General features: G+C 40.9%; 1 protein-coding gene across 17 annotated transcripts in view; it reads right to left on the bottom strand.

Annotated features, from left to right (window-relative positions):
- Positions 1-23,770, bottom strand: part of MAPK8IP3 (mitogen-activated protein kinase 8 interacting protein 3) — a 93,052-nt gene that overhangs the window by 24,473 nt on the left and 44,809 nt on the right. For 3 of the 17 annotated variants that reach the window (XM_036737338.1, XM_036737341.1, XM_036737342.1), the window contains 8 exons: positions 22,590-22,734; positions 17,756-18,002; positions 17,053-17,155; positions 16,479-16,597; positions 6,742-6,753; positions 3,484-3,541; positions 2,886-3,038; positions 1,732-1,813 (listed from right to left, as the gene is read on the bottom strand). In XM_036737338.1, coding sequence (XP_036593233.1) covers positions 1,732-1,813; positions 2,886-3,038; positions 3,484-3,541; positions 6,742-6,753; positions 16,479-16,597; positions 17,053-17,155; positions 17,756-18,002; positions 22,590-22,734 — 919 coding nt within the window. Of the gene's footprint in view, positions 1-1,731; positions 1,814-2,885; positions 3,039-3,483; positions 3,542-5,618; positions 5,637-6,741; positions 6,754-16,478; positions 16,598-17,052; positions 17,156-17,755; positions 18,003-20,594; positions 20,725-22,468; positions 22,561-22,589; positions 22,735-23,770 lie in introns of those variants that run through there. The other 14 variants (XM_036737344.1, XM_036737347.1, XM_036737351.1 and 11 more) reach the window with 9 other exon arrangements.

Raw genomic sequence — 23,770 nt, 5'->3', positions numbered from 1 at the left:
AATGAAGTCTTTGAATTGAAGCTAGATGATGACTATTTATTGGGCATTCCTGCTCAACTATGAGTCAGGCTAGATGACCTCTGAGGTCCTTTCCAATTTAAATTCTATGACAAAATGGCTATCTTTTCCTCCAAACCACTGTCTCATATTGGGTCCAAAAAGTTTCAAGCAGGAAATCAGTAGCTAAACAGATATTAGAAAATAAGAAGGTATTTTAGGGAAAGTTATAGATTTAGGTCCTGTAGGCGTTCACATAAGGTCTAGAAAGGGGTTCATGTAGGGTCTAGGTAAGATCAAGGCAATAAACAGAAATAGTACTACTCATTAATATGGAATGGGACTATATGTATATCCTGCAATATAACCTAGGCTCCTAAAATTCTAGGGATTGGCTAAGAAGGAAATAATAGTGACTGACAATACACCCAGTGTATTGTCCCACTGCTCAAGTGATAAGCTGGCACTCAACAATGTTTGATTTTGTTGCCGCATTGAGTTTCTTCAGTAATTCTGCTGCCAAATGAGGGAAGGGGACCTAAAATGCCTTTGTCTACCTAGGATGGCTGCTCTAACTAGAGGATTTACAACTACTCGTTTGATTTCTTTGGAAGGAAACCTTTACCCAACATGTAACTAGGATTGCTCCTTCTCACATACATCTTTTCACAGAATTAAGAAAGGAAAATGAAACATACACATGAAGATTAATAAAGCCCCAAAAGTCCTGAGCCAAGAAGATTCCCCTTCACCAAAAAAAAAATGTCCAAACTGCATCTGGAATAAGCTTTAGTGAACCTCAATCTCCCCTCCTCATCTTTAACTATTAGACTGTGGCAAAAATAAGTGATGCAGGTAACAAGAAGAGAGGCTAGTCCCCTTTCCTATCCCTAAGAACATCTAGGCTGTACATACCTTGTAGCTTTCTCCTAGGTAGTTACTATTTTAGTCAGTTCACCATTTTCACCTTGTAGAAAGGAAGGTAACTAAAGAGGGAAGGTCTTTGGTGAGGTCAATTAATGCTCAACTCAAATGAGGTGAGGCTATTGCTTTTTAGGGCATATCCCTTAAACCATAAACATCTACTGACATATCTGCTTGACTGTCAGAAATCTCCAGTTGGATTCCTGAGAACTGTCTCATGGTATCTGTCCCTTTTACTCTCTGGGCCTTTTCACAGGGAAGAATGAAGACCTCAACACCTAGGGAACTAAAGTTGCTCTAATACTGAGAACAAACTCCTAATGAAAGAAACATGGAGCTTCTAGGGTAGAGAAGGAGAACATTGCTGGTGTTTCAGCAAACACACTATTGGGTAAAGGACCTTTATACAATTGGGTCCAAAGCCCATGAAGTTACCGAGTGTGGCCCACATCAACATTCTTGCTAACTTAATAGTGCTATATAAAATTACATTGAAAACTACATCACATGTCAGTGTGAATACCATTTGGCACAGCAGCTAAATGGGGAAAGCCATAATTCCTTGAATTTGCCTAGTTTTTGAGGGGCAGGAAAGCAATATTTTGAGACATAACCAAAACTAAGTTTCAGCTCTAGTCAGAAAGTCATTGTGGTATTTGGCAGGAGACACTATAGATTGAGGGCTTGATGTGGACATTACAAGAGGAAGCAGGTGAAGAAATGGAGAGAACTAGTGGAAAGATGAATGTATGGAGAAAACAAACATACCCATTACCACCCATTCCCAGGCATTTTAATAATGAAATATACCAATTCTGTACAGAGATAGCTGCTTACATCCTCCACCTCTTCTTTGGGTTCACGTCGTGCAATGATGGCCTCAGACTTCACTCTACAGGGAGAAAAGCCAAATACAGGCGGTAGGTAAGTTTGAGACACTGATTTTGAAGGTTTGGTAGAGAAAAGGGGTCCAAGAAGTACCTTTAGTCCCATTGCTCACTACTCATTGTATAAGGTCTTCCATGGGAAACTTTTAGGGCAGGTGAATGGGAATGCAACTCAATTTAGAAAAGAGAGACACAAAGGGAGGCTGCTTCTGTGGAAATGCATGGGAGTAAGTCACAATCAAGACCTATTACATCCCCCAAAATGCCACATGGGGTCCTTAAATCCTAGCAGAGAGAGAGAGAGAGAGAGAAAAAGGCACCACAGATCAACACCACAGTGTGTTCTCAGGAATCCCTTTTAATCCTCTCTTAAATAAAAAAGGGGAGCAGAAAGAAGAACTGAAAAATATATATTTATATATCTATCTTTATTTATATTATATTTTTAAAAAGAAAAAAAAACGGAATCCAAAAATTATGAGCCTAGAAAGAACTCTTCAGCCAAGCCCTAATTCAGCCCATGCCAATGTCTCCAGGTGGAATTCAGCTTCAGGAGTACAGGTCTCTCCTTAGACTTGATGAAAAAAAAAGTGATCTCAGTAGAATGTAGATGAAAGAATACAGTTACAAAGGAGTTTATGAGAAAATACAAAAGTCACGGCAGAGGTAAGTAACTCATTATCTGAAGAAATAAAATAAAAATTGGAAGGGTCTTACTTTCACATGATGAAATTAAGAGATACTAAGGTATATTGGAAGAGGCAAGAAAGAAGACTGCTACAGTCAAGTCAACAAGAATTCACTGAGCACCTGCTATGTGTTCAGCACTGTGCCACATGCTGCTCCAGAGGGAACAGTGAAAGGGTGAGGAAGAGCGAGAGTAGTAAAAGGCCCTGTGAAGTTGAGGAAAAGGAAGACGAAGTGGCAACTATTCAGTTTCTCTTTAAACAAACTCATAAAATAAAGAGGATTATCAGATTTCCAGTCAAGCTGGAAAAAGGTTCTTGGTACTTCTATCTTGGTTAGATAACTCTTCAAACATTTCCTCCCAACCAGCTGATGCCTGCCATCCCTTACCGTTTGAGTTCCTCTTCTAGCTCCTTGACTCTGGTCTCCATTTTGGCTTTGGCCTGCTTTGTGGCTTCCAATTCTCCCTTCAGCACCTCCTGTTCCCCAGACAATTGGTCCACCTTGGCAATCAGATCATTCTTCACCACATTCAAAGCATTTCTATAAAAATGCAACAATATAAGAAAATTACATGGGACTACTTCTAGAGTACACAGAAAGCTTCAAAGAGAGGCCAGTCCATTTTGCAGCTGAGTACCTCAGCAGCCCCAGAGATCAAGTATATGAGTTAGAGTCAGTGGCCAAGCTAAAGAAACAACTTATGAAGCTGGTATCTAAGCTCCTCCAAAACAAAGACAACAAGGAACGTCAGTGAATCCAGGAGCCCTAGGGATCAGGAAGGTTCGATGAGTCTCAAAGTTTAAAATGGGCAACTATCTAGTGAGGAACAATCAACCATTCCCAGGTATTGGCAGCTGGCTGCTTGTGAGATGGGACAGGACTAGGGAGGTATGCTCAAACCAGGGATCCCAGGTCCTGGTGAGAGAATTACTGAAATAGTCTAGAACACCGAAGTGAGATTTAAGAAGGTGCACTGGGCTCTTACTTGGTCTCCAGGAGTTGTGAATTCTCTAGCAATAGATTTCCCACTTCTTTGCCCATTCCTGAAACAAAAAGTAAGGAAGTTTCAACCATGCCTAGTCATGACTACCTCAGTAGAAAAAGATTATTTACTTGTTGGTCCTATTCCCAGTGGACAGCCACTCCTTGGCTGTATTTAGAATGTCCTTCAAAGAAAGATTCAAAGTCATCACTCACTGGTGAGGAAGGATACTTGGAGCAAACTTCAGTAGAAACAGTAACTAGGATTCCCTCCTCCTGGGTGTCCTTCTGAAGCCTCCTCCAATGCATTGTTTTAGGGTTCAGATACATGGCCCTGCAGAGCTAACCACCTACTTTTTGGATGCCCCTTTCAGGAATATTCTTAGGGACTCACAGTTTGAATCTCTAATAAGGCTATAAAACCCCTGAGGAATGAATAATCTCTCTTGGCCATGATCAGCTTTAGCTGTCCCACAGGTCCTCTGATCAGATAAGCTCAAAATACTGACAAGAGGTTCCAACTCTGGAGGATGTGAAAACACTTTTGGAATGAGAACTGAAGAGAATCCAAATGAAAAATTGAGGACTGAGGAAGGAGACCCTGAAGGGGAGGAAGCCAAAAGGCACTGGGAAGTAGGAAAAAATCCTCTGGAGATGGGATCCTAGGAAAAGTAGGGTAGTATCCATCAGTCTGGATTTAAAGAAACTATTTTGTATTAGAATAGAGACTGTTGGATGGGATCAGGCACCAAACTTGAATTAAACCTATGCCTCTGCCCCAATCCCATGCTTCATAGGCATTATCTCTCAAAGGAGCTTTTCAAAAATTTAAATTTTTAGTAAACAAGTACAAAAAAGTCCCCAGTTCCCCAAGAGAATGGAAGTTGGCACTATGGTGACAAGAGGATAGCGAGGACAACACAGCACTTAACAAAAAACCCTTCCCCAGGAGATGGGATGGACACGGGATGGCAAATGCAGCTCTCCAGACTGGCTAGAAGCAGCCCAAGCTATGGGGGAAAAATTAAGAAAAAGTGCCACTGAATTTTCACTGCAGAGTGTGTGTTCACCCCCAGACCAGAGGAGAAGGAGAAGACACAGTGCAGGGACCACAGCCTTTTAGACAGAGTCTAATAAAAGTAGATGGGGATGGCAGGAAGGGAGGAGGGTGAGATGTCTCCCTCTGCATGGTCCCCAGAAAAACGAGGGGACCAGAGGTGGGGCTGCTTGTGGTCTTCTCCACCAGGCGGTATGAAAGACTCTTGAGCTCTTTAGGACCAGAGACTAAAACAAGACTGCTCCTAATCCTGGAGGTATTTGACGACAGCACAAAATAAATGTACTAAAACCAATTCTCTAGGAAAGGACAGTAGAATAACCAAATCCAGACCGTATAGGAAAAAAACCACAATATCACCTTGTTTCAGCCTCAGTCCTTCTAATAACTTCCCCCCACTTCTCCAATCCCATCCAAAAAAGAAAAAACACGAATAAAAAAAATAATGCTTTATATTTGAGAGTCCCTGGTATCTCCATTCTGACCTCCTCTGCCATGGAAGTAATGGCATTGCTTCTCTCTTTGCAAAACAAAGAGCAGACCCCAGGCCACAGCATCCATTGGTATTTAGAGAGTGCTTACGACAACAGGGCATTTTCCTGAGTTAGTGGAGGATCAGAGGTCTTCAGAGCTGGCCTCCTCTTAGCAGGTGACTTGAAATGCCCTGTCCCATCTAGCCTCAGGCCAAGGTGGAAGGACAGGACAGAGTCCCCAGGAGATATGAAGGAGAGTCAGGGTGGGGAGCCTACAGAGACTGCCTCAGCCATTGTGAAAATAAGGCAAAGGGAGGAGATAGTCTGGAGAAGAGGCTTCTCTGAAGAGCCCACTCCAGGCCTGGCAGGAGAAAAACAGGACACTCCAAGTAGCAGAGCAGACACGCACATGGGGAAAGAACCCCACACCAAAGACGTGGAGCCCACACTGCAGACTATCTCCCCAAAGGCCCCACCACCACCACTACTACACCATTTCCATGCAAAACCCAAACCACAAAACCCCATGGAGCATGACAAGATGTTGGGTGAAGAGGAAAAGCCAGAAACTGGAAAAAAACATACACTTAAATATGGCCTTTGCCTTACCAAAAAAATCATCCCGCACTATGAGAGCCGTCCCAATCCCATAGGAAGGAGTTGGGGAAACGGGGAGGAAGAAAGGGAAAGAAAGGAAGGAAGAAAAAACAAGCAGCCATTAAACATCCATCACAAATAGAAAACCAAGCAGTGAGTCACAGTGCTCATGGGTTACTTCATTTTGGAAAAGGATCATAGAGGAGGGGACGGGAAGGAGAAGATGAAAAATAGGATGGGGGTGGGGACAGTGTTAGATCCTTATCCTTGACACATCAAGGTTTTGATTTTTGAGATTTAGGAAGAATTTAATACATTTGTTCCCTTCTTCACTATACTAAGAACATATGTGAGGCAGGGAAAAGTCTGAGGGAGAGTTAGAAATGAAATTAATGGGCTACAGTATATCAAAATTCCTGAGCTGCTTAGGCCATTTTTAAACAGTCAGAGGAACAATTCTGAACCAGGGAGGGATGTACATGCTAGCTGTCAGCATTCTTCAGCTACAGAGTTTGGAAGTCCAATTTTCTTTATAGGAAAGCAAGGAGATGGCAACTTCCTGCCAACAAAGCAAAGAATAGTCTGGACTATAGCAAAAAAAAAAAAAAAGCAGGCAATTAGAGTACCTTCTGTTTTATTTGGGAAGGACTCCTAAAAAAGTCTGGCTAAGTAACCATATCATAGGACACTACATGCAGGACCTATGACTGCTTTTATCACAGAGTGCTTGCCTTCTGAGGGAAATGCCTAATCTAAGCTAAGAGAGGAATCCAGGAAATTAGGTGATCTTTCAAAAATCTTTTGGTAAGTTTAATGCACCTAAAGTAAGGCACACCCTATTATTCCATTACCTCAACACATTAGTAGTCTAAATGGGGAACTTCTACCTTAATAGGAGAGGGATAATCGGCAGAGTAGATCCGGTTAAACCTGAGGAATGGCACCAACAGAACTGGGAGAGCAAACCAAGGAAGCTTACTAAGCTATAGGAGGGTAAGCAAAAAGCAAGGAGGTGGGACCAAGGCCCCAAAGTCAACAGGATTTTGGAAACAGCAGGGGAGTATCACATGTGTATACCATAGTGGGAAAAAGGAACCCAAAATAAACAAGGACACTGAACAGGAGAGATACACACCTGAGAACTCCCCTATGGGCCATGTCCAGCGAAGCACAGAGAGACAAGGGGAAGAGGAAGTGACAAAAAGGTCAATCGGTGACTGAAACCAACAAAATAAAAAGTTTTTGTTAAAGAAAAATTAACAATGATTCAGCCATTTCAATGGGAAAGGGTATGGAGAGTAAGGAAAAGGACTGAATAGTCTGTCTTGGTGTCATAAGGCTACCCAGGGGCAGAAATACAAAGGTAAAGGTCTCGCAGGGAAGTCAAGAGCTAAATGGTTTCAGTAATCCAGAAGCTAGGTTTTCAAATACCACCAGAGGGACTGAGTTGTTCAGGTTCCTATTCTATTTTATTCTGCCCTTGAAGGCCTGCTCCCATTTCCCTCTGATTTCTTCTGACCATGGTCTGAGGGGGCTTACCTACAAAGTAGGTTTTGTGGGAAATAAATCTGTCTTCTCAACGACTTGTGAAAAGCTCTAGCAGGCAGTTTTTCCACACAGTACTGCCAAGGTTTGGAGCCATCTAAAAGGCTGAGAAGCAGCATAATATGGTGGGAAGGGCACTGTCTCTAGAGTCAGCAAGCCTGAGGGTCCAAAAGCTGCCTCTGTCACTTGTCTGACCTTGGCCAACTCACTGCACCTCTCAGGGCCTCAGTTTCCTTATTTGTAAAATAAGGTTCCATTAGATAGTGGCTAATGTCCCTTTAAACTCTAGATTGATGATCCTTATTGGGATGAGAAATCCATAACTTACCAATAATACTTGTTAATCCACTTCTTCATTTTGAAGTACAAAGAATCCAAGAAATACAGGCAATTTGAAGTAATGGAAGAGAAATTCCTATCTCACGCTTACTAACCTTTGTCCCTCCATTCTAAGCAAAGAAAGACAGGTAAGGCAACAGCTGGGGGATAGGGAGGTGGGGTGGGGAGGGAGAACAAGAAGACCACTAGAACTTTAGATCTGGAAGGAACCACAGAGATCATCTGACCCAACCTCCAGAATAGTGCTGAAAGAAAGGCCATAGGGAAGGAGGAATTTGGAGTTACCGCTTTTTCTCAGCAGGATTAGGCTCAGGAAAAAAAAAAGGAAAAATACAGTTAAAGATCTCTTTGCATCTTTCCACACCAGAAAGAGAAAGGTTGCTTTTGTAGGAGGGCTTGATTAATACAGGCCTTCCTGCAAAATTGTTACTCTCCTTCCTGGGAGGCATAGATTTGACAAATGTTTGCTTTTGTCTCATAACAGCATAGACATCTAAAAGACAGATGAAAAAAGAGGTGTAAGGGCTAACTTTAAAGCTCAAAGTAGGTACAAACAAAGCAACTCTTATTTCCCATATGAAGGCTTTAGCAGAAGAGGGAAAATAATAAAGGAAACTCAAGCCTGGAGAAGATATTTTTCCATCATGTCAGTTATTGACTAATTAGCAGGTACTTATTGAACACCTACTCTGGGCCAACAGAAAGCTGGGTGCTATTGATGGGGTATAGGCTCTGGGAATCCCCTTGAATCTTCCCACTTGATCCGGTGTTTGCCTGAGGCTATAGGCCTTCCATTCTTAGCAGTGCCCAAGTCCCGGTTACCCATAACCTGACCTAGCCCACAGTCTGTTATCTCCAGGTAGCCTTCAGCTACTTCCCACCCTTGATCCCATTCTCTTGGTTCCTGGAATCTGACCTCTAGTCACCCCAGTTCCATCAAGATTCTCCTTAGACTCCTCCTCAAGATCCTCCCTGGACCCCTCCTCGCATCACCCCAGACTACTTGGCTACCCCTAGATCCCTCCCAGTCTTGGCTTCCATGAAGGTGCTCAGATTCAGTCTGGCTCAGATTGGTCCACTTGTCAATACAAGCGTCACAAATGCTCAGATTCCCTAAAAGTCTAGCCAGTGCTGAGATTGCTTAAGACTCTACCCAATATGCTGGAGCTTTAATAAACTTTGTTTCTCTTTGGCTGAAAGAAGGCTTGGGTCGAATTCATTCAGGCAGGGCCTGATGTGTCGCTATTTCGGGGTCCAGCACCCTTAAACCTCAATACTATGAAGGGATACAAGAAAAAGAGAAGCCAAGGCCCTTACCCTCAAGAAGCTTATTAAATTAATAACATGAGATAACAAGATAACATATTTAACTGGCAAATTGTACTATATGGACAAAAAATAACAAAGTATTTGGGAGATGGAAGAGATCAACTTCAGCTAGAGGGGTCTATAAAGATTTAATAGAGAAGACTTAAAATGGAATCTCAGATGATTCATTTCTCCTTTCAACATGGGTTTTTCCCATGAAGGCAACGAGGCTGTTTCTGGGACTTGGAGGAGGCCACATGAGTCACCAAATTCTGCCCTACTGACTAGACAAGTTTCCATAAGGAGGAGAGGGAGTACTGAATCTATCTGAGCTAAGTGCTGCTGTCTCTTTGTTGATCATCTATGTTATGGCTAAATAAACTTTTTTTTTGTTAATGACCCATCAGTGTGTTTTTGTTTCATTTCAACAATGACCTAAACTGTACTCTTAACTGTACTTTTACAGAAACCCTCTCCTCTCCTCTCCTTCTTCCTCTGCCCACATAGGGTATAATATCCTTAACCTGCAGATGCTCTGCCCAAAGGAATGTAAATTTTGATTGCAGAAACCTGGAAAAGATATCTTGGGGCTTATTTCTTTCTCAAGGACCATGCCTTAAACCCAAATCACCCTATTTCTCACAGATTGGCCAACAATAAGTCCCAAGTCAAGCCCCACCTGGTCATTATTTGGGCCCAGAGGGCTCAGAATGAATATAAATAGCAACTGTTTCTGTTTTGGCCAGAAACCCTGAGGGTCTTCCCCTACCAGATTGATTTTTTTTTTGACTAGGTAAAAGAGTCCACTCTTTCCTGCATTTCTTACCTAGCTTTAATCATTGAATGGGTGTCGCCTCAGTCAAACTGAGACCTGAAAGACCTTAGCTTAAAAAGGTCAAGGTCTCCCACTATATCTCCATTCCTCCAGATCTACATCTTGCCACTGGGCCCAAATGGCTCCAGAGAGAAAGCGAAGCTAGTGACTTTGCACAGACCTTCCTCACTTAAATCCAATTCACTTGCAAGTCATGACATCACCTTCCTGATGTCAAGATGCTCTTCAAGAATGAAGGACAAACAACAACCACCTTACTTCTACCTCTTTTTCCTTTAAGATACAGCTCAGGCACCCTTGCTCCTCCCAGCAACTAGTATCCTCTCCCATACTACTCTATATTTAACATATATACATACATACATACATACATACATACATATATATATATATATATGTACTTGCTGTCTTCCCCATTAGAACATAAGCTCATTGTAGGAAAGGATTGTTTCATTCTTTGTACATGAATCCCTAGTGACTACAGAAGGTACTTAATAAATACTTGATTAACTGATTACAGATGTTAAAAAAAATCTATAGGGACACTCATTCAAAGACCAATAGCCTAAAAGTCCCAAGTTAAAAAAAAATCCCTGCTCCTAAGGAGCTCCTGTTTAATACAATATGAAAATGTGGTTCAAAAAGGTGAGACAAACTATGTTAATTTCAAATTACATCATCAGGGAGGTCATGGATCTAGATGATTTCCAAGAGATTCCCTCAAGGCCATTTGGTGAGGGACACTTCATCCAAAGAGGGAGAACAAGGCAGCTAGATCCATCCACCCAATGTTGCCAATAGACGTTCCCTATCAGCTGTCATACCAGACTGTCAATCTGGCTACCAAGTCCCTAAGATGGAGAGCAGGGAGAGGGAAAAGGGGACTCCATTCAGCAGTAATATTCTACAACTATTTGTAGACAAAACCGAGTTGAAAATTGAAGTAGCTAGAGAACAGGGCCTACTCAACTTATCACTAGCTTAGGTTTTTTAGCCAGTTGGAGATGTTCCAGTTTCTGATGATCAGATAGCACAATGATGGGATGCCATGTTCCCTTAAGGTGTCAAGTCTTGAATACAGATTTTTATTATCAACAATCCTGCTGCAGATGGTGTAATTCAGTGTGGTTGAGACTTGCTTCATAAAGTATGCAGGAAAAGGTGGAAAAGGGATAACATGTTTGATGTTGTCATAATTATGATGTGTAAGTCATTCAAACTCCCAAAGGCAAACTATTTTGATAAAGTTTTGGTACTGGCATGATAGCTCTAAGATGGGCTTGGGCAACGGAGTTTCCAAGGACAGTCAATAGGGTGGTGTGCCAACGAGGCTAGAAGTGTTAACCTGAACTAAAGGTTATTTGTGTGAAATGCCAAGTGATGTAGAATATTGCATAATATAAACTTTTTGAGGGCAGAAACTGTTTCACTTTTATCTTTGTATTCAACCACGTACACAGAAAATGATTAATAAATGTCTATTGAGTATGTAGCTCATGTAGTTCTAACCAACGGATTTTATGTACCACCAGGAATAGGGAAGACCCTAGTGGAGTTCAAGGATTAAAGTTTTTTTATTAACCCCCTCAAATCTGTAGCAAGTGGATCTTTTGAGTCACTAGGCCAAAATGAAGCATTCACATGTCTATGGTCTTGATCAGTGGAGTGGCTCACCCTGGGACAGTATCAGGTGTATGAAGTTGCTCAAGGCTGCATTAATGTAGGATCAATACCTGGTAAATGGTTGAGGATTATTAGCTTGACCAGTTGGATCAGACAGCTCATTGAGTTGTGTCTGGGGGATGGGGCCTGGACAACAGGTCAACCAGTCACACCTCCCCTAACTTGTATCGGCTTTCCTAGATCTTGTGTAGAAGGCCACTTGTAGCTTAGGTACCCAATGTACATGTCCTGGGGCAGAATCAGAGAGATGTTAATCTCTGTCAAAGCTCTTTTAGATACCCTGGAAGGCCATGGCCATTGAAACTCTGAATAGAGTTCATAAATTCTTCCTAAATTGGGTCATGAGGGCATCCTGAAGGTGCTGACATATTCTACCACTTGATGTGCTTCTCCTGCACTTGACCAATTTGCTAGTGGAAATCCTATGCTATAGTGGGGCTTCAAAAATGTGCTAAAGCTCTGATATTTACTAGCAGAAGTTGTGTGTAGTAATGAATATTATCTCCCAGACAACCTTTGGTATCAAGAACCTCACCTCTTATTTGATCAATGGCAGAACTTCATTTATAACTGTATTTGGGCTAGAAGTTGGTCAAGACTGCTGATAAGCACTGACAATTCCTTAGGGGGGCTCATTCATATGGGGTAAGGGAAGGTGCCAACTCATCTGTTGTTGTAGCCAGTGGGGATGCTCCTTCACTGGCACAAACTGCCTCCACAAGTTGGCCTTTTTTAGTTATGATTCACTTTGCTATGCCAGAAGCACAACAAACAAGTTCTCAAGGCCTGAGAGATCCGGGAGGGGGAAGTTTATTGGAATGGAGCAAACCAGGTGTCACAGTTAGGGGCAATATAAGCTTGTTAAATTCTTCATAGTTCAGAACCTTAACACAAAAGCATAAAGAGATTAATCCTGAGGATAGACCAGGGGCAAGAACAGAGAAAAAGCCAAAGGCAAGCCATGCAAAGCTCAAGCGAGCTGCAGACAAGAGTTTTTGGAAACTATTTTTAAACATACCTGCCTGCAAACTACTAGTGACTCCTAGCCCCTGCTCCTGGTGCACCCACTGTTTAGACACAGCCAAACATTTCCAAGTGCCTTGGGCTATCTTCCCAGATGCTGGGACAGCCAAGTTTCAACGCCAAGTCCAAGTTTACCTGTGAAATGGGAGTCACTTAGAGGTCACAGGTTTTCCCAGAACCCCATCAGCAGGATATTTCACTAATCTGAAAAACCTAATGTTACCTGCTGATTTGAAGATTTCCTTAGCACTTCCCCTTCCAGTCCATTCATAAAAATTAAAAATTCTAAGACTGACCTCAGCACTAATCCCTTGGGTAATCTCACCGTATACACCATTTCAGGTATACACCTGCTTTCCCCTCTCTTTATAACAGAAGCAGCATGACTTGGCAGAGAGAGAGAGCCAGTCTCAAAGCCCAGAAGGCCTGGATTCAGATCTCATCTCTGATACATGCTGCCCATGTGGCCCTGGACAAGTCACACAACTGCTCAGTGCTCTTGATAACTAAGACTATATAGAGAAAAAACCAGCCTGCATTGGGAGAGGGAGTTTCCTCACTGGGTAACTTCCCCATTCCTCTTCTTATCTTTCCCCATCTCTAAGAATATTCCCCACAATCCTAGGGTGACTCAATTATTTTAAGTCTGAATTAACCTTATGAAAGGCCATCTGAAAAGCAATGGAAATTATATCCACAAGTTTTCCTCATCTATGTCTTTACTCCAGTAGGGAGTGACTGGACATGACTTTCCCTCATAGAAATACAGCTGCTCTTCTCACAAAAGCTGTTTGTTGAAGTATTCTTTAACGCCATTCCTTTTTTTTAGATTTTGACAGCTTACTTCAAAGAAAGTGGCACTCACTGTGTATGCTTCCCAGGGTCCCTTCTTTATTATTGTCCTTTACGTTTTATAGATAAGGAAGTCAAGATAAATAAAAGCGGACAGTAATCACAACATAAGGAATAAGGATAAGCAAAACTTGTTTCAGGGGATCTGCCAAAAGAAATCCTTCTCCTGCACCAAAGTGCAAATCAGCTCATAGTTTTAGGAGAAAGAAGCTTTGGGGCAGCATTAGGTGGGATAAAATAAAGTGAAGCAACAGCCAGCACCTTAGAGAGGACACTCTCTACACTGTGGATGATTCTGGTAACAAGAGGAAAGAGGACAAAGAAAAGGACAGAAAGGTCGAGGAACAGTACAATATAGTACAGTAGTATAGGATGATGGCCCAAACCATGAGTCAAGACAAATCAGAAAAATACACTGCAGTTAGGTTCAGCAGCTCTGTCAACTTAATCATGTAAAATGGCAGGGAGACAAAAACTAAGGTAAGGTATTTAATAATAAAATCCAAGAAATTAACTTAGTTATAACTCAATACTCCACGAATTTGTCACTTCATCAACATGGGTACTCCCTCCATTGACAAAGTCATTATGTTTTAGTAGAAGTCTTTGTGAGTTGCTGAATCCAAATAATCACCTCAAAACAAACAGGATGGTAAGTCTTCTCCCACCTTGGCTAGGCAGATCCTCTTGCAATAGACTGAATGATAAATCATTAGAGAAGATCCTCCATATTAAAGTGTAAGCTCAGCACGTATGTGTCAAGGTCCCTGCCCCCCCCTTTTGCAGACTCTCCTACTTGGAGACTGATAACAAGAAACTCCTACGACAAAGGATAGGAAATAACTCCTCTCCCCCTGGAGAAACTTCAACCTGGCCAGGTCTTAGGAATGAGGTGGGGGGGAGGGTGGCTCCCCTCTCTGGGAGGAAAAACTTTCTTTGTTCAGCGTCCTATAAAAGTCACCACATAGAACAGTTACATTGGAACATCACCCATGGGGAGGACGCTTCACCTGGGATTACGTTCAGAAGGGACTCACCAAAGTGGCTGTAAAAGATGGGGTTCTCCAGCTTAGGAAAAGCTCTGGTGTAGGTGGTGAATGTATATATGTTGTATGTTATATGTGTGTCTTTTTGTCGGTATCGCTGCGTTTGTAGATGCCTCTGTGTGTCTGTGTCTCTGCCTTGGTCGCTGCGTTAACTGTGTTTGTTAGGAATTGTTGTGATTAATGTGATTGTGGGTTTGATAGAGTATCTTCCCTGTCTTTCAATAAAAAACTCTGTTCTGTTGGGAGTGTGCCTTATTGCCAGCGCGAATCTGAACCTAACTTAGCTTAATCGAACATAGACATCCAGTCTGTCATCGTGCCTAAACTCAAAGCCTTTCTAGCAATGTACACAGCTAGAGGTCATAGCCTGATAGTGTACCCGTGGTAAATCCGGGGTCATATGATGATGCACTGAAGGAATAACTATGCAAGTCCAGGGAATAGCTTAATAAAACATCATTACTATATTGTCTCGAGTTGCTAAATCTCTTCTTTCTCTGTCTACTGTGAGATGTAATTTTTCACAGTCTCATGACCACTACCTCAGATGACAAACTCTCCTCGCAAAAAAAAGTTCAGCAATTTGCTATGTTTAATGAATGAAACCAAATGTATGAAGAGTGATTAAATTAATTAGGTTCTTTCCATAACAAATTTTGAAATTAAAAAATGGTTTTTAAAAGAATAAATGTTCAAACATTTGAAGTAAAAAGAAATTCCACTTTTTCTTGGTATTAATTAAGCCTGGATGGAAAAACTGATCATTTCAGGCCCAAATAGTCCCTTCAGGTAGGCTGGAGTTCTGCTACTGAACACTACGGAAATCTATCTACATGCATTCCATCCCCCACCAATCACTAAGTGCAGATATATTCACTTTTAAGCAGGCTGTGAGGAAGACACATAGGCTGTAAAAAAACTGGAACAATACCAAACTGAGGAAGCCAACTAATCTTCAGTTTATGGCAATATCTATGAAGACCAGGAGGACACTATAGTCAACAGCATGATTAGCCTCTCTGAATTCAGATCAGAAAATATGCACTTCACTGTTGGATCTGTACAACTGCAAATGTCTAAGCACCTAAGTGAACAATCACTAACAGCAAAAGGGGGTTGACTATGAAGACATAACAAAGTTTAAGGACACCCTGAACAACAGCAAGGCAGGATGGCATCAAGTACACTAGATAAGAACTACCCACAGCAGGGAGACTCTGCCTTGAAACCTCAGAAGTTGGGTCACTTCACTTCATGCCTTAGAAAAAAACATACTAATGATGAGCAGATGAGGTAGAACAAAGATGTCACAAGTAGCAGATATCAAACTAAAGAACATATTTACAAATTAATTAGCTGAACTCATCATAGAGTGGTTGCTTAAGGCACATTTAAATGGGAAACCAGCAGCAACAATTTTCTTGGACCTTAAACCACATGAATTAGATCATGTATAAGGAAAAAGCCAATCTCTTTAATTCTCCTGGCCAGCAGAAAGAGATAAAACTACATTATTAATTCAAGTGAACATCAGCTTGTATCCCTGAAGGTCAACAAAACAGGGTTTGTTAAGGGGAGGTGGGAAGACATTCTGGATCTCACCTATCTTATCAATCAGAAGAGTCAGAGAGGGAAGTCAATTCTAAGACAGTATGGACTGAAAACACACAATGGACTAAATTCAATGATGCACTGAAATGTGATGCTCATAATTATGATCACAGAGGATATAAGCCTTTTGCTCTAGTGGCTCTCAAAAACATTTATGGTCAATGCTGGTTTATTTGCCTCAAATAGTAAGTGACTCTAGAAAGTATGTCAGAAAAATTCTATACTTACTTTGAAGGTATTTGGTTTTTAGCACAGAAGGAAGGAAAGGTAAGTACTGAGCAAGAGACTTTAAACAAGAAACTTTCTAAAGAGATGCTCTCAGTTCATTTTAGAAATTATGGCGACATGGAAATTATAATAAAAGTCTTATAATATCTGGGGGATGTCTCTTCTAAGACCTTTCTTCTGAGAAACACAGCACACTGAATGCACCCAAGATTTCTTATCCTCCAGGCATTTCACTGTTATCATGGGGAACTGTGGGGTGGACAAAAGGGGATCTGTTTTAGGTTGCTGGCCAAAACCTTTAGTCCAAGTCTACTCCTCCAAAAATGTTCTTACCATAGGGCTGTTGAAAGGTCTATTTTATATGAAAAGCTGCATCACACAGTCATGAAGAACAACTTTTACCTAGTAGGTCTGCACCTTCATCCACATCCCCAATGACTTCAGAACCTGCTGTAGACAGCTCATGATACAGGGAATCAGTGTTGATGCCAAAGGCCTTGTTGACAATTCCTTGGGTTGGACTGTAAGGGAAAAAAAAATGCACATGCGCATGCACACACACACACACACACACACACACACACACACACACACACACACACACGGCAGGGTTAATTTGCAATATTGGTATGGAACACTATTATAGGTTTATTAAATGCATCGTGTAACTCTCATTACATGACCAATATTGCTCTTTCAGGTTACAGACATAAAATGGGAGATAGAATGGGAGTCTCCCACTCAGAGATGGTGAGATACAGTAATTTGAAAACTAATTATCTCATTAGGCAAAGAAAAGACATAGGAGGGGAATAACTTTGACTGAGTTCACCTAGGTAGTTAGGAACAGTATTCAATTCTCAGTCTATTTATCTAATTCATTACGACATGCAGTTTCTCATGGAGAAAATACAAGTAAAAAGCTATCCCACTTAAGACTAGAAAAAGGGGGAGATTTAGAGGGCAGTTATTGTACCTATTTCCAGTACGTTCCAATCGAGGTTCCTGGCACATGTCTAGCTCTGGTGTGGAATCTATGATGTCTTGGACATCAGACCATTCATCACTACTGCCCATCCCTAGAAGAGACAAGAGGGAAATTTGTGATTCCTTTTTAATTACTGAGATAAAGGACCCTCACCAGAAGATTACTTTAAGAAATTTCAAGGGGCAAGGTCCTGGATCACTTGCTGGGGCAGGGATTATCAGGAAAGACTTTTTCCAAGTTGGCTAATACAACCTAACAAACATATGTGTATGGAAGGGACAGGAATGAGAGCAATGTTATTTGCATTCCTAGAAGTCACAGAGTAGGGGAAAATGTGCACTATAAGCCCTGTTTGCACTTATGATGCATGCAAAGCTATTCAAAGGTATATTGTTGAATATTGCTGGATAACCAATAAAGATTTGACTGAGCAACTGAGTGAGTTGTGTCATTATTTTTATAGTTAAAACTGAGTAGAAAATGCCCTATCTTCCTTTTTCCTTATTAGATTGCAGACTTGTATGAGATCGAAAGACACCTATTGAGTACGAGCAGTCCACACAAGCCAAAACCTATACAAAGACTCTAGCCCTTCTTCAGCGTTGGGTTTCTAAAGAAAACAGACTAGAAGGTGCCTGTTGCTTATGCACTTCCCCAGGTTACACATGGCTAAAGCAGGAGACTACAGTACCTATGCTGACATTCCTCATTTCTTGGGTGACCTGGACTTCCATGTTGCGACTGTTGCGTTTCTCTCTTGCGCGTTTGCTGTTCTTTGCTCCAAGACCATAGTCGCCTAAGGGCTGCAGACTCTCATTCAGGGGGGTGACAGCAGCAGAGGGCACTGAGGATGTTGGTGTATTGGACTTGGTGCCAGTGGTGCTGGGCGTGGCAGCAGCAGAAGACTGGCCTGATTCAGACATCTCATCATGTGGACACTAGGATAGAGGACAGAGGGGGAAGACAGGAAGTACTTCTATGTGTTTCTACTACTCTCCAGTTCTATGATTTGGTCACTGCCTTTGGGTACCACAGTTAGCATCAGACCTCCCGGTCGCCAATCAAAGACCAAAACAGACAGTTGCAGTGGCTTTGGGGCCCTAAATTTGGCTGAACTACCAAGTTCTCTTCATGTGGAGTCCCAAAACTCCCATGTTTCTCTCTTCGACTATCAGGAAAGCAATTAAAGATTTTGAGTTCTAACATGATACAAAAAAAAGTTTATTTGATCTAAGAAGAGGCATTCCTTGGGAAGGAACATGAGGATATCTTCAGTCCCACAACACCATGGACTATAAGAGAGGAAGATACTTTTACATAAGCTATTTTATGTCTTATTTAAGATGTTATATATCTTTATTTCCCTGGGTTAACTATACTTGGGTGGTTCAAAAGGAGTTGTACCTGCTTTTGCTTAGCTAATGCCTCTCAGAAATGAGAAGATGCAACTATTAGAAAACAGCTTTTCTCAGTTATCTGTGCCATCTGCATTTCAGTGGTTTGGGACTTGGCATTCAATGTCACTGTTCCACAATACAATCAAACAATTCAGAATGTGATGAAGATGAACACTGCATGAAAAATGGCAATGCAACCCTTTGCAGCCAGATATCAGAATCAAATTGTAATCCAGTATGGGAGAAGAGTAACCAAATTGAGGGGTTTGGGGAGAAGGTTGACCTGAGTAGATAAATGGTTTTTCTGAAAACCAAACTACCACAGCACTGTAACCACTGAAGCAGGAAGAATATCATTAGGTTATTACATAAAGACTAGTTAAATTTCACCTCCTTAACTAGAGTAACTATAAATACTTGAGAGACTTTTGCAATTTCCCAATAGGAAAAGAACCTTTCTTCATTTTCAGCCAGTATCTTGGGATATGATACATAACCTCACAACATCAAAATGTATACCACAGTCTTTTGGCCATGATTTGCTATATAGTAAAGACAAAAAGTATTCCATAAAGTCAAAAAGCTAATTAATATCTAAGTTCTAACCACCCCATTCCTATCTAAACACTAGACCTCAGAAATCGCTGCTGATTTAAATATAGTACAATTCTACTTTTACGGAATGAGACATGACTAAAATTATTATGAAAAAACTGATTTTAAAAAACCCGAAATGTAATTAGTAGTTTATCCTAAGAATTTTATTTTTTAAATGCCATTTTATTTGAATACTCATGAGAGATAAAACATGTCAATTTCTCTTCTTAATGAATTTAAGATAAACTCCAATACCACATACAGGCTCATAAGCCAAATTTTTGCTCATCACTGTAAATTTTAAAAATCCCACATCTATTAACTATTATTATATATAATCTGGATACAATCTCCTTGTTTTTACAGTAACTAATTTCGTTCTTTCAATAGAAATTTCTCAGGATCCTGCACACCTTCCGTTCTTCCTTGTCAGTATCCTCCAATTTAAGTTTACAAAGAAAGTAGCTGCTTGCCTCTTGGGCAGGATAATAAAATATATAACTGACCTAAGTACATCAACTCAGATTACTGTCATTTCTGGGGGATAGGGGAGATGTCATTTATGAGATAAGACATTATGAAGAATTTCCTAAAAGTGAAAGTTTTTACAAACTGGGAGAGATAAAAAGATGATAATCTCCTTTAGTGGTTTTAAAAAAAAGAATAAATTTTCTTGTCTAGGAATTTCTGGGGTAAAAATTGTGAACGGACTAGAAGTCAGTTTAGAGACAGATCTTTAGTAATAGATTTATTTCCTTAAAAGTGAACAACCCTACATTCTTCTCTAGCTATCTGAAAGCTACCAGACCTTAAGTCAGGCAGTAAATAAGAGGCAGGACAAATGTTCCTCCTAAGATCTCACTTGCTGGCTTTGTCTAACAGGTATGTATGTTTGACCTGTGTTTAGGAGACCTCGATTAAAATTCTGAACTCTGCCCACTCCTTTGAAGTAGTTTTGTGTTAACATTTTAGATTTGCTTTCTGTGGTTTTAGCATCATATGAAAAAATGCTCTTTCTGCAAAATGGAAAGAAAAATAAATCACCAGTACCAAAACAATTACTGGATGACTAAATTTTCACATCAACCTCACCTACTCCCAGACTTCCTGGCCACCCCATGTTTTGCTGCTGATAATGGGATGGGAACATCTCTCTTCCCACTCCTTCTGCCATTCTTGCTGCAGCTGCTGACATATGGGGGAGATAAGAATGTAGGAGGTAGGACAATGAGGAACTCCACTGAATAGAGTGAGAGAAGTCATGCACATGATGGAAAGTACGCATATTCAGTCAAGTTTCTCTTTGCTGGTCCTTATTAGCTTTGTCCCCAAAGGCAACATTTTTCACAGCCTTTTCCATAACCCACAAATTTATACTGTAGACAATCAAGGGACTCCTGGCAAACATGGCTTACCATTTTAATAAAATGTGGGGATTCTGGTTTACAAAGACACCTCCCAGACGCCATTCAAACTCACTATTATCCTAAGGAGCCACCACTTACCCAAAGGACACTCTCCTTGGCCACCACTTACCTAAAGTCAAACCTCTCAACCTCCTAAACATCAATGTGTGTAGCAGTGGCCTCCAAAATGCATTGCAAAGGACCAAAATTCTTAGCAGTCATTTCTCACCATGAGTAGTCACAACTGTTTGGTTAAAACACTGAAAATACAGTACATAAAGAACAACAAAACACATTAAGGAGTTAAAAAAACGGAAAAAAAACCAAAACATTAAAACCTAATGCATGAAATCAAAAGAACAAATAAAACTTAAACGTAATAACATTGAAAAAATCAAAATTAAATAAAACAAATCTGTGGAGCCAAACTTCAACACTACTTAAATAATGAATGGAAGACTATGTCAGGTGAAAATTCAGGACAAAGAAAGGATGCCAGAGGACAAAAAAGCAATGAGAAGTGTCTAAGAGACATGATGTGGATTCTCGTTGCCATTGCAGGGGAAAACATGCAAACCACAAAGCTTTCTAGCTACTTTGCTGACCGGTACTCCAATATAGCTTCAATTCAATTCAGTTCACCACACATCTATCTAGTAGGTGAGTCACCTCCATGAAGCCCATTCTAACAACGAAATACACAAAGAAAAAAACAAGAAGCCTGAAGTGACTAATCAAGTCCATGACACAACCAGTATTGAATCTAGGATACTAAAATTCTGTTTCATTCCCTTATTTTGCTGCCCTATCTGCCTGAATGCCAGTATCACATTAATGTGAGGTATACTTTACACTGTATGTGTATGTATGTATGTATGTATGTGTGCATTATCCAACCCATGATAATGTCAGAGACATGCTCACCACCTAGCACAAAGCAGAAACAGAAAAAGATAAAGCAATAGCTTTTCTAAAGAATTTTCAGGGTGCAGAAACATTCCACGGCCAAACTGAAAACCAAGAGTCTAAAAGGACAGTCAGAAAGGAGACTGGCATAAGCTCTCCTCCCCTCAAACTCATCAGATAACCACCTTGCCCTACTCATTTAAAGGGAGAATCTGTAAGTTCTTGGTTTTTACAGGATGCCCCAGATATAATTTCTAAGAAACATACTTCACCAGGGTTTCTATGACCCTTTCTTAGTGCTATCTGCTACAAGCCGGCACCTGCTACAAAATAACATCCTTCACTACCTGATGAGAATGGCACAAAGCATGCTTTGCAACTCAACTCTCAAATCAGCTTATAGATCAAAACTAGCAACCACTAAATGACCAGTGTTATTCAGTAACACAACCTAGCCATTTTTATAGTGAAAACTTAAAAGGTTTTATTGGAGTATGGATTGTTATCTACATTCAGAAATGGGATCAACAGGTGCCCGCCTAGGGGGATTCCAGTCTCCCAGTTTCAGGTTATAGCATGGGAAGTTAGCATAGTGAGGGTAGACTAGGAAAGAGAAGATAACATTTTTCTAGCTCCTTATTCTGAGCTCAAGTACCAGCCCCAGATGCATGCAGTATATCTGATTAGAAAATGAGCTACTGGAATCTGCTAGAACGAAGGTAAAATACTCTCCAAGCTGTAGTTTGAATTGGAATATACAATGGTCTGCTCTGTAAGAGCACAGAATCGACTCTATCCTTCTCTTAGTCAATAGTCTGACATGGGGTGTCGAAGATGGAGGCAGTTGAACTTACTGTTAGACCAGTCCTATTCTAAACATCAAACACATGCTGGGTGCCAAGAATTCACACTACAACAACACCAGCTGCAATAGGTCAATCTTAGGAAAGCAGCTCTAAATAGAAGCCACCAAAAGGAAAGAATCAAAGGAAAGCAGTGATTAAGGCAGCAACATCCTCCCTCTTTTCTTTTATCTTCACACTCTGGTCCTTCCCCTCCCCTTTTTTGCTATGGTTCAGCTCAGGAGTCTAATCCAACCTGAAAAAGGGAGAAGCTGCAAAGGGTTATGGACACAAGTTGGTCTCCGTCTTTATGAACATGTGGATGCCACTGACAGTGGGAAAGAGGAGACCCTTATTCCACGACATGTGTATAAAACCTTGTAGCTGGAGTTGGACTGCAGCTGGCCGAGGTCACTCAGGTGCCAGTGGTCCACTGTGGGGATGATCTTGCCCCCTATCTGTCCACGTACCATTCCATCTGCAAGGGGGAAGACATTCAGAGAGGTTGGGCGCTCCTTCCTGCTGAAACAGGGGAGAAGAGAAAAAACAAATGGGCTGGTGGTTAGACTGCTGGTTTATAAGGCATAAAATAATAATTAAAACTGTACATTTTCTTTTCCACAGATATATACACTATTGCCACAAATAACAGTAACAAAAGCTGACATTTTTACAAAGTTTTTGGCTTTATAAAGTATCGTATAAATTAACAATGTGTTTCTCCTATGTCCACAAATAAAAAGCACCTCTGTCAACTCAGGGAGTAAGAAATTGGCTACGAAGACTTGTAAAACCTTTTATGTCTACATTCTGCCAACTTTACCCAGCTTTAAGAATTATTCACCGCTTCTAAACTTCTCATCTTCTGGGAAAGTTACTTCTTCCTATTTATAAATGCTTTTAAACAAAGTGAATTCATTTTAAAATGATGAATGAAGAACTGCTAATACATGAATAGCTGTCATTTACTTAGCACTTCAAGGGTTACAAACTATTTTACATACTTTATCTCATTTAAGCCTCACTTACAATAAATCTGTGAAGTAGGTACTATAGAATATTGCTATCCTCACTTTGCGGATGAAGACACAGAGGCAGTAAGTGGCTAAGTAACTTGCCATGGTCACACAGGTAGTATGGAAAACAGTATCTGAACCCAGGTTTTCTTGACTCCAAATCCAGCTATACCACACTAGCTCTCCCTGGCATAACAATGCCACTGTTCATTCTTTTTATTGTGACATTCCTACCTTTCAAATTCCATCAAAGGCATTGTTTTCTTGCACATACATCTACTCCCTTCTCCCTCTATTATCACAAAGTATAAACACTGAAAACTGGGTAACTTTGTTCTAACTATACCTTCAGTGGGGTAGGAAGATCCAGGAAGTACAGTTTGCAGAAACTGTTATGGTGAAAAAAAGAATCTGTTCTGTGGGGCATGATGCCAGGCCCACACAAAACTTCTCAATCCTTTTCATCCCTACCCACCAGCCCGTCCTATGAATTTGAGCACAGACAGCAGAGGCAGCAGCCAGAGGCCTGGATGAGGTCACCT

The sequence above is a fragment of the Trichosurus vulpecula genome, chromosome 9, assembly GCF_011100635.1.
Source record: "Trichosurus vulpecula isolate mTriVul1 chromosome 9, mTriVul1.pri, whole genome shotgun sequence".
NCBI classification, from domain to species: Eukaryota; Metazoa; Chordata; class Mammalia; order Diprotodontia; family Phalangeridae; genus Trichosurus; species Trichosurus vulpecula.
This window is presented reverse-complemented; position numbering and strand designations above follow the sequence as displayed.